This window comes from Lissotriton vulgaris, chromosome 2_1, assembly GCF_964263255.1.
Source record: "Lissotriton vulgaris chromosome 2_1, aLisVul1.2, whole genome shotgun sequence".
Taxonomy (NCBI): domain Eukaryota; kingdom Metazoa; phylum Chordata; class Amphibia; order Caudata; family Salamandridae; genus Lissotriton; species Lissotriton vulgaris.
The window spans coordinates 1,452,188,935-1,452,201,159 of record NC_141687.1 but is presented as its reverse complement, the minus strand read 5'-3'; the positions used below and the strand labels follow the sequence as shown (position 1 = coordinate 1,452,201,159).

At 42.8% G+C, this 12,225-nt stretch overlaps 1 protein-coding gene across 2 annotated transcripts in view; it reads left to right on the top strand.

The window, feature by feature from the left end:
- The window catches only part of LOC147732744 (ficolin-2-like), a 589,146-nt gene that overhangs the window by 5,367 nt on the left and 571,554 nt on the right, over positions 1 to 12,225 (top strand). For both annotated transcript variants that reach the window (XM_086957310.1, XM_086957309.1), the window contains exon 2: positions 608 to 748. In XM_086957310.1, coding sequence (XP_086813436.1) covers positions 608 to 748 — 141 coding nt within the window. The remainder of the gene's footprint in view (positions 1 to 607; positions 749 to 12,225) is intronic.

Below are 12,225 nucleotides of genomic sequence, written 5' to 3'. Positions count from 1 at the left end.
TGACATCAGGCCTGCACTGATTTCAGCGGGCTTTGGTAGCATCAAATCATTGGGTTCCTGAGACTTTTGAGCATGCTTGACAGAGTCTTCAGATCTGATCTAAACAGTTGTTTGGTTTTGATGTAGGTTTCTTTCCTTCAGAGGCCGTCTACCTATGTTCCTCCTCTATACATTTTTCTGAGCCCACACTTCATGCACCCCATCTCTCTAAGCCTCGACTGTCCCAAGTGCCTATTCTGCTTTGTACCATCTCTTACTGAATCCAATATCTACTTTTCTCTCCTTGCACCTGTGTCTCCTGAACCTCTCCCCAGCAGTATCTTTTTCTCTTGTGCGACCTTTTCCACTCTCCGACCTCATCCCTTCTTTCTTTAAATGCCCACTGCATCCCTTCCTTCCCTATGTACCTCTTTGTATCCCTCTCCTTCCTGTAACTCTCTTATGTCACCCCTTTCTAAATCATTATAGTTGACCCACCTCACCTTTACTTCACTCTTCCCACTCACCTTTATCATTGCTTCCCCTTGCCCACTTTCCCCTTTGCCTTCTCCTCACTCTTCCCTTTGTCTCTCTAAACTCATTCTGTCCACCTTTCCTCTCATTACAGGGGTGCAGCTGGTGGGTCTCACTGGCTCTGATCGCCTTGCCATCCTGCAGGGGTGCCCTGGGGCGCAAGGGCCCGTTGGACCCCCTGGGGCAGCAGGAGTCCCTGGAGAGAAAGGACCTGCTGGGGAACCAGGCCTGAGAGGTAAGAAGCAGGAATTGGGGTCTCTTGTATACCACAGCATTCCAAGGTAGAACCTCCTCTCCAGCGAGTAAATTACGGCAGGGTCTGCAGAAATAAGTGTAAAATGAACTGACCTGTATTTTCTAACAATCTGGGGTTCTGGACTCTCTCTTATAGTGAAAATGTAGTGTGTCACCCTTTCCGCCTCACATGATCACTGCATAAAGATGATCTAAATCATGGGTACTCACAAAGATTTTCCCGGGGGTCAAAACTTTGGTCTGTTGTGTGACTGAGGGCCGCATTGAAGCCACAGGGAGCCGGTCGGTGCCGGTGGGTGATGTAAGGTGGGAGTAGAAGAAGCAACACATGTACATTTAGTGGCTCAATTCCACAATGTGAAACCAGAACACCTGGCATCAATCCCAGCTTCCCCACTTGAGCAAATTGAGTGATCCTAAGAGGAGCAACAACGGCCAGTGGGCATGAGGCTGAACTCACGGCTGGTCCGTACACAGCGATTGCACAACGACCGGAGCCCTACCTGTTAGCGCCTGTGCCCAGAGAGCGCACGGAGAGGTACACAAAGCTGACCAGCCAACACCGCCAAATTCCCGCCACCAGTCGCGCCGCCGCCTTGGGACTACGTTTCCCATCAGGCTCAGCGGCGGCGCGTTCCCCGACGCGGCAGAAGCGCCGGGAGGGGCACTACAAATCCAACAGCCCTCAGCGTCGCGGGACGCGAGCGGGACGCCCGGGGCGAAGCACGGGCAAAGGGCGGGCCGTCTGAGGCCGTCCGAGGACTTCAGAGGACAGGACGGGCCACCCCGCTGACACCCACCAATTCAGAACACTCCTTAAGTAAGTCCTCTACTTACACTGCCCCTATCAGAGATTAAATCGTCACTTCCCTTGCAATGTCCACAAGGGGCAGTCGCAGCAAGACCGCTGCAGGAGCTGGGAAAGTCACCGGGCCAATTGATAATTTCATCTTCAAGGCCAATGAAGCAATTGGTCACGGCATTTCTTTATTGGAGCGAAGAGTCTCCCTTGAACTGGCCCAAGCTAAACGCTCTTCCTTGGGTCTCCTTGCCACAGCAAATACACCCAATAGGAATAACCTTGCTGATGGCGTCTCCGTAATTAGTGCCAGCGCAGAGATCCACACCATGCCTAACACCGTGGATTTATCAGTAACACAACTTCTCTCAGACTCATTACGGAGTCTGGAGAAATCACCTAATTTAGACGTTACTGATAACTTTAATACAGAATTGGACCTCGTCACAAACTCTATCCCAGCAATGAGCTTTCCTGAGAACTCAGATATAATACCTATTGTAGAATCTCAAGTACTTCCTACCTCACTAACAGAGACTACATGTGATCATGCTATTGACCCAATTTTGTCCACAGACCTTGATCCCATGGCTAAAAATTTTTCCCCTTCTCGAGATTTAGTCAGTACACATATACTCGTGGACTCGACCCCTACCTCAAGAGCATTGCGAGGGTTAAGGGAAGGAGCGATACAGAAGCAGAAACAGCCCCAAGGCTCAAATATATCTATATCCAACGGAAGCCCTCTTCCCCAGAGAAAGCAGGGGAAAAACCCACCCAATAACCAAAAAAAGGCTAGTAAAAAACCTAATGCAGGATCAAGTCACAAAGGAGACCCGTCCCCTAAGGAGGGGTCATGCAAAGACTGCTCCTCAACAAATCAACTTATAACAAAGGTTGGGGAAATTATATCTGCCCATCTTGCCACCATCGAAAAGAGACTAGGGAATATGGAAAAACAACTTAACGAATTAAGTGCCCTAGTTAAAGGCCCACTACCTAAAGATACTCCAGTCTTAGTGGCAGCAAAACCACATACTCAACCTTCTTCGGGGCAAGCCGTGAAAAAACCAGCCACAGCCCTTAGTAACACACATAAGCCAACCCCACCTCCAAAGGGAGCTATGAATAAATCAAACACACCCACCCTAAACACAATCCCACAGGGGAAACAACCTAACCCAATACAACCAAAGGGGGACACCACTAGCAATCATAAGGACAGGAATAAAGGTAATCAAGGAAAATTTCATGCTAACTTGCCCCCCGGATCTAGTCCATATGTAGTGGTAATGACGGGAGTCCCTGAGATACCGGATAACACTGAAGAGCCAACCTGGTCTCTACTAAATAAAGTCAGTTTTTGGTTGAATAACAACAGACCCCTACCCCCATACTGCAGGAGCAAAATCCTAACAGTTAGAATAGTACCGTGGGTGGGCCGCGAAACACAGAAAACACATGGTGACTGTGTGATTGTTAACTTTGACGACCCACGCGCGGTAGAACACATTTGTTCATGGAGAAGCGAGGGGTACAGCGAAGGCATAGAAACAAAGCATCTCTCCTTTTTCTATCCATCTAGGAGATTCAATCAGCACCATAATGCCTTCGAGAGAAACTGGTGTCATGTGGGGCAAGAAGATGTGGGAAACAACTGGGGTGAGTGGGGGCTAGATAATAACTATAGACATCCCCATAGGAACACACTAAGTAGAGATGCTTACTGGGGTATACCAGTCTTCAACAGATTCAGCAGCCTTGAGATGGTTGATTGACTCCCCCCATCACCCGGGCTGCTGAACACTGAACTGGAGGGAACAAAACAGGGCTGCCCCGATGAGCCCGTTAAAAACATAGAGATGGACGATAATGAGACATCAGGTACCCAACTGGCCCAAAACTACCCGAAGCTGCCACTAGCAAAGAAATACAAATTAATGGATAATACTATAGGACGCAAAACAACCAACCCTCCAGACCCATATACTCATAAAAACCCTAATAGTGTGCTAACGATTGTCAGCTGGAATGTAGCCGGACTCCAACAACGGGTATCAGACCAGGAATGGTTAAAATTTATATCCAACAAAGACATTATAATGTTGCAAGAGACATGGGCCACCTCTGAAATAGCAATAGAGGGTTTTGAATGTTACAGCATCTGCGCTCAAAAGCCAGTTTTTGGTCGCCCCATGGGAGGCTTGCTGATTGGGTTCAGAATAACTCTAGGGGGGGCTATTAAACCAATACCAACTAAGAGCCCAAATATTCAAATCATCGAGTTTACTTGTAGATCATCGTTACATCTGATCAACTTTTATAATAATGACTTTCACTCGACCCCCAATAAGAACTATATAGAGCTATTCGAGAACATTACAAGAATAACTGAATCAGCCAACAACTGTGCAAACAATGGGATTATCCTAGCTGGAGACTTTAATGCTAAATTATCGAAAACCAAAGCAGGTACAAACCAACTAGATAGGGCCACCAAACGCGGGAATGAATTGAAAAACTTCATAAATACCCACACCCTATCGAATATAATGGATACATTTATACATAGCGATACTGCCTATATTCCAACTTTCAGAGGGAGAGATTTCTCCAGCACAGTAGATTACATCTTCACGTCCGTGGAACTACTAGATAAAGTCATCCAAGCAGGAGTAGTAGAAACAGCCTTTGGAGACCATAATGCACTAGAACTCAGCCTAAGAATGGGCCCGATCCAAGCAACCCCCGCACTTTGGGAGCAAGAGACATTACGACATCAACAGACAACCTCAGGTTAAAGTGGAAAGGGGTGAACTGTGAACACATTATGGACATAATTATAAACAATCACCAATCAACAGTTGCCTCCTGCCTACTCACCGATGGGAACCACCATAGGATAATCAAAGACTTTGCAAATCTGTGCCATGTTATTAAGACTCTTCTGACAGTCTCCCACAGGAAAAATAACGACGAACCTAGATGGTTCGATAGTTGTTGCTCAGCGGCAAATAAGGCCCTTCTCAAGGCACTAAACTCCAAACCGAGGAACCAAGTAGATGTACGGACCGCCAGGCATGCCTATAAAACAGCTATAGGGATAAGGAAGGCTGCCATGGTAGAGGATCATTGGAAAGAACTATCAGTCTCTGCTACTGTGGGAAATAGTGCAACTTTTTGGCCCGCTGTAAGGAAGATGCGGGACATGGGGAAACAGCTGTCACCAATCAGCTGCACCATTTCAAGTCAGAACTGGGAGCAACATTTCTCCAAAATATATGCTAATCCCGCTGCTCCCGTAGAAGACCAAAATTTCGACAAACTGAGCTCACTTGATATAACCCAGGGGGAGGTCGTTTTGGCCATCAACCAAAGCCTAGGGAACAAGGCTCCAGGGCCGGATGGCTTCCCAATTGACTTAATCAAACACAAACCAGAATTTTGGGGGCCCATTCTGGTCAATGTTTTCAACAGTGTACCGTTGGGCACCATCCCTGCCACCTGGTCCACAAGCACAATAGTGCCTATTTACAAAAAAGGTGAAAGATCTGACCCTGCAAATTATAGGCCCATCTCACTCTTAGACAACACCCTGAAAATCTTGGGCCGGGTGTTGTACAACAGAGTGAATGTTTGGGCCGAAGAAACAGGGGTGCTGGACAGATGCCAGATGGGCTTTAGAAGTAAGGTCGGGACAACAGAACAATGCCTGAATCTCAATCTCATAATAGGCAAATATACCATAGCCAAGGCTTCTCCTATCTACCTAGCCTTTATGGACTTGTCGTCCGCATTCGACCTAGTGAATAGGTCGAAATTGTGGGCGACACTTCTCTCCTATGGCCTTGATGAACCCTTGGTACACTTCCTAGCCTATCTACATGCGGATACCAAAGCCCAGGTACGAATCGGAATGGAGGGCGAAACCTCGGGGGCAATTAAGGTAGAAAGAGGCGTCCGACAGGGGTGCGTTTTAGCACCCCTGCTGTTCATCATCTACATAAATGGTCTGAGTGACTCCCTGAAAGAGACGACAACGGATGTCCCGAAAATCCAAGGGAACCTGCTACCCGCACTCCTTTATGCAGATGATGCGGTGATCATGGGCCTAACACCGAATGCTCTCCGTGCCCTGGTCAAGAGCTTTGCACATTTTATGGGGAATCTGGACCTGAAGGTGAATTTTAAAAAATCATTTATTATGACATGCGGGCCAGGGGCTAAACAATTGAACTCCATCTCAATTGGACTAGAGAAGTTAAACTCCACCAAATCATTCCCATATTTAGGTATGGTCTTTGCTGCGAACGGCCTGTGGAGTGGGCATCTCGCCCACGCCACAGGCAAGTTCTCAAAGGCCATAAATTCTATCCTTGCCTTGCCACGGCCAAAAAGGTCAGAAACAACCAAGGCAATTGTGAAAATCTACAAATTGCAATGTGTTCCGGTTGCAACCTATGGCGCAGAAATTTGGGGGATAGTGAGCCCATCTAGCCTGCAGACAGAAGAAAACCGGTTGTGTAGAAAACTTTTAGGAGCTCCAATTTCCTCTTCCGGGTACATCTGCCATGCCGAGCTCAACTTGCCCTACATAACCGACTTCATTGCCACGCGACCTGCAATATTTTGGTTGTCCATCTGGGCTAATGAACGTGCTACCTTAACACAGGATATTGTGTCCGAATGCCTAAACTGTGACAAGGGTATGAGCATTCCGTGGCTCCGGGCAACAAAGGAAAGCCTAGACAGTATTGGTAAAATCCATCTTTTTAACGATCCTGCCCAGATCAAGAGCTCGGATAAGAAGGACATACAAATCGAACTTTACGCCCTCTTCAGGGAAAAGAGGTTGGAGATAGAACTACAAAAACAAACTGTCAAATCATATGTGATTAATATAAACAATGACCTATCTCCACAACAAATACCTCTATACCTCAGACTCCCTATGACCAACTGGGAAAGGTCGCTACTATTCCGCTTAAGAGCTGGATCTATAAAATACTCACTTTGCTTTCCCATGGGCCACAGCACGTTGAACTTTGGACACGAGCTAAGCCCCTGCCCTTGTGATGGACACAGCAGACAAAATGAACTACATTTCTTCTTTCACTGTAAATTTTTTATGAAATATATCAAGTGGTTTTTAGCTCCATATTTTAAAAAACAAAGGCCAGTTTCCCTAACTCAATCATATCTTATGCTTTTAAATTTAGATAATGATGAACTAATTTTTCGCGCAAGCTCATTCTTGAAAGTCATATTTTATGCACGGAAATCTATGGAACCTCCCTGAAATGCTCACGCGCCCAAAAAATGCCTCCTATGCAATAGCACTTTAGCTACTTGTAATGCACATTGGAACGCACTTTAATAATCTGATTTTGATTGTTTACATCAACATTGCTGTTTTCTTTTAACTATTTTATGGAAATTGTGTAAACTATTTTTAAAGATGTCTTTTTATGTAATATGTGACTTTCATGGATTTTTTGCAATCCGAATAAAGTTTTCTTTGAATTGAATTGAGTGATCCTAAGCAATTGTTTTATTTCACGTTGCCTCCTTTTTGTTCATTATTGCATATAAGACGGCCTCAAAATACATGACTTCAAGACATGCACTGTTCAAAATCTTCTCTATAGACTATATTGTTGTCCATGTATAACAGCAACTCAGGCCAGCCAGAGGGTGTTCAAAACTGACTTGCCTCTTACTTCACTATTCCCGTTTTTGGCAGGGTGGGGGAAGCATAAATGTTTCTAAATTCATGTTTGAAAACTTTTATTTTTTTTAAACAAAACTTCTCAATGCACTGATATAATCTGATGTACTGTGGTGAAACGCTTCTGCATGTTAATGAAATACACTTTTCTGAGTTTTGAAGGGACTTGTCATCTATTTACACGTTTGTTGAAAGATGTCTTTAAAAATGAAAATGTTCTCTAAGTTGTGCAGGACACCTTCTGTGCTTCTTTTCTTTTACTTCAGTTTGCATGTAAATAAATGCTTGCTATTTATTGAACATCTTTATGACTGTTAGTACACTGTAAACAGCAGCCCAGTACTGCTGTTCACCGGGGGTCCATGTAAAGGTCAGGCAGACCAAGTGGCATAATGAATACCCCTGCAAGGTATGTGGAGGGCCTCCCTTCGGACATAATCAAGGGCTATCCGGCCAGAGTACTGTGCTGAGTGGGCCCCCTGGAGGTTGGAGGGACCCCTGCACCGGGGCTGTGGAGGCCCATGTAACACCACTGGGCGGACCACATGCAGCCCCCAGGCCGTACTTTGAGTAACATTCATAACTAGAACAAGGGAGGAGAAAGCACCCACCCAGTAAGCACATTAATTCTCTATTACATCCTTCCTCTTTCATTGTCTCCAATTTAATGATCACCTAGTCTTCAAATAACATAAATAAATAATACTTCTGAAGCACCTATATTTGCTGCTAGTTAAATATACATGTCCAAATCTCATTGTTTTTTATTCCTCTCACTAATGCAATTGTGCACATTTCTACTTGATTTTAGTTTCCATTTAGTGTTGATAATAATTTCTTTGTCTGTTGCTTCAATGTGAGAAACATATGTTCCACCATAATTATAATGTCTTTATTTATTTAAATTGGGTAGCATTTACTGAGACAACATTTATATATATTTGTTATCATTTATGGCCAATTAGATTTTACACAGATTGTTTAACATTCATGTGGTTGTTAACAACTATGAAGAGAAAAAGCCAGTTATGATCAACCACCTGCAAGCAAGAGGCTTTGTTTTATAACATGTTATATAATATACAACTTAGGCGCAATATGGAAATATGGCCTTTTAATCAGCTGCCAAAGTTTGTGTCCCAATTTCATTGTCGTAAATTCACCTGAAAATAATTCATCTAAAACATTGTCTTTTTTAAAAAAAATATGTTTTAATGAAATCCATATAACAATTTTTTTTAACCATAAATACATCCATAAAATTAATTAAATATGTCAATAGTAATACAGAGTTCTTAAATTGCACCGATTTACCGAGAGGGAGTAAATCCTGAAATGCATAGAGATAAACAATATAAACATTTAAGTCAGTGTACAAAAGACAAAGAAAACAGTATCCGCTGCCTGTCATAAATATAAACTAAGCAATTGACAATTGATTAAACCATGGGTACCTAAGCATATACCTAAAAATGTGTTAGTAGGTGGAAAATACAAAATCATCCTATATTCAATGATGTGACTGATTTACAAGAGAATATCAAATGTTGCGTAATACATTGAGATCCTGGTATTGCCAGGCATAGATGTCAGACAAAGTGGGACTACCTTCTAAAAGATAAACTAAATTTTGAAATCTTAATCAAAATAAGCTGCCCAGACCCTCTCAAACTTCTTAAGTCCCCCAATTCGCAATGTTTAGACTCGTTCACTCTTTTTAACTTGCTTAGATGGTATAAGATCTGAACGCCATCTCTGAAGTAGAAGTGATCTAGCTACAGCCATTGCAATATATAATAGTTTGACAAGCTTGTCTGAAAGAAGAAGGTCTGGGTCAATGCCAAGTATAATTAGCCAAGTATTCAATCCTATTGAAATACCGCATTCACTTTCCAGATAATAAAAAATATCAATCCAGAACCTCTGAATTAAGGGGCATTGTAGTATAATGTGTGCCCAATTGGCTGAAGGATGGTTAAGGCAATGTTGGCAATGGAAACACTGCGCTGATTGGTTGGTATAAATCTTAGATAGAAAAAGTGGAGTTCTATAAAGTAGCCATTTACTGAAAAATGACTTCCTTCTCCAATTAGCTCCCCTTAAAGTGCTGAAATTGAGATTGTTAACTGCTGACCACATACTCACTATAATTTCCATCTCCTCATGTTTATCCCATTTTGTAATTACCTTCCCCTCCAGATCGATACCCTTGATGGAGGCTAAACGCTTTCTCCATTCCCCAGGTTTCTTAAATGCTGTATGTTCTAATAATTCATATACTAAGCATTTCCGTTCACTGATCTGGACCAAATCAAGTTTACTCAGGAACTTGCTAAAAATATTATATGACCCAAGAAGAAGGAAGTCGTTTACGATTAAATGAGACATTTCAGCTATATTCGGCCATCTATCATTCCTTAAAAAATCTGAAATTTTCTGGAATCCAGCATTGGCCCATTTTTTTGTTACTACTGAAGATTCTCTGATCCCAGATAGTAAGATAGGGCCAGATAACGGGGTTGAGGAGTTGATTGCTGGGATATAATATCTTCTATAAAAGCCTGCAGTTTATGGAAAAACCATTGTACACACTTATACCGTACTAATTTAGGTGATTTAACAATTGTTAATGGGCAATGGATCTGATTTTCCTAGCAAATTAAATTCATAAACTAGTTAATAAAAGACTTGATTGTAGTTCCAGCTTAAATCTGGACATATACTGTGCAAAATATTAATCCCTCAAATTCAGGAGAGCTAATCCTCCATTTTCCAGTTCTTCATATAAAGTGCTGAGTGCAATACAGGGGACCTTCTTTGCCCAGAGGAAGGCTGTAAACATAAACTCTATTTTGATAAAAAATGAGCTCATTAAAATACAAGGAATCAGTTCAGTTCATACTTCTTTATTTCGAGATATTCCATCATAAAAGACATTAATAAAACACTCTACTCTTAACTATATACAACATATACCCTACATAATAGTAATGATAATAAAAGCATTAAAGCTTGGTTAGTAAAACCTTGTATACATATATTGAATTTAACACACAATTATCCATTAGGTAATGTGTTAAACAGATCGTAAAAGCTAAATGGATAAAATACATAAAACATGATTACATTTACAATGAAAGACGTACTAAATATATATTACGAATAAAAACAATCAATTTGTCAACTATTGTGTGGGAGCCTGGCTCTAATTATCCACGCCCACCCCAAAAATGTTGCTACCGCTATGGCCACAGGATCTGATGTATTAGTCCTCAGAAGCCATAAAGCCTCCAGACCTACCCGTGTTCTCAGAATGCTACAAATTGGTTTTAACCATTTTCTCCGGGGGGGCTAGGTAAACTGGGCAGGCAAAGAAGACATGGCCTATTGACTCCTTTTGGTACCTACACCAAGGGCAATACTCTGAAGACTGACCACGCCATTTATTTGTAAAAGATCTCAATGGTAGCGTCCCAACCCTAAACTGGTGATATAGCTTTCTATTGCTACCTCTTAGTGATGACATCCCAATAATCCTCCAGTAAGGGGTCGAGCTTGTGGTCCAAAAACCTACCAGTCAGAGAAGTGGAATCTGACTGGACAATGAGTTGGTGTCTAACAGTTGCCCAATAAAGTGCTTTTAAATCCTTTTTAGAAGGAAAAGCGTTATCTCCAGGTGCCAACCACAGCTGACTAAGGCCCATGTTTCCCAATATAGATTTTACATTTCTGAACTGGGGGAGATTACCTGATCCCACAATTGATCTAAGATCTAAAATTTCATTGGCAAAGGGTGCCAGTTCCGGGGTTGACCATATCCTCCTCCACAGTGATACCGTCCTAAACCGTGCAACATCTTCAATGGAATGACAACCCAAATCAAGCAACAGGGGTTTCATCGGGCTAGATTGGGGAAGGCCAACCAGGTTGCAAAGGAATTTATTTTGAACTCTAACCAATGAGGATAGGTTTGAAAAGCCCCATAAGTACGCACCGTACAGGATTGCTGAACTTATTTTAGCCTTATATATTTTTAACGTGGGAGCTATCCATTTTGTTAGTGATGTTCTTTGTTCCTTGATTAGGCACCCAGTCAGTTGGGCTAATTTCAAGGAAAGTACATCAAGCTGCGATTTCCATCTAAGCCTGTTTTCTCAAACGACCCCCAAATAGGTCATGACTTCCACCTGCTCTAGCTCGATGCCATTCATACTAACATGACCCATCAACGGCCTGTTTTTAGTTAGTACCATGAATTTGGTCTTGCTCACATTGACCTGAAGGTCAGTGTGTTTGCAGAATTCCTCGAACTTGTTTAATGCTATTTGAAGTCCCTTCTGTGTTTTAGATAAAATAAGGGTGTCATCCGCGAAGATAAGGAGTGGAAACTTTGTGCCACCTAGGGCAAGGCCGTCTGTTGGTGTATCTGCAAAATACTGCACAACTCTGTTGATAAATAACAAAAACAGAGTCGGTGCAAGAACACACCCCTGATGGACCCCACAGGTAACAGGGAATCTCTCAGTAACCTCCCCCTGCCTACCCCATCTAACCTGCGCAAAGTTTGCCTCATGTAATCTTATTACTAAATCCAAAAGTTCGCGCGGTATTCCCATATTTCCTAGAGCAACCCATAACTTGTCTCTTGGGACGAGATCGAAAGCAGACTTTAGATCTACAAACGCTGCATAAAAAATTCCTCCACCCAAGGACACCACCTTCCAATAAATAAGCATGACTCTGAACACCTGGTCAATTGTACTGACACAGGATCTAAAACCAGCCTGCAAGGGGGATAGAATGTTCTCAAAATCCATCCAAACCTGGATTTTGGCTAACACCATCCTAGCTACTATTTTCTGTATTGCGTCTATTAAGCTAATGGGGCGATAGTTCCCCTGGGCCGAACAGTCCCCCTTTTTAAATATAG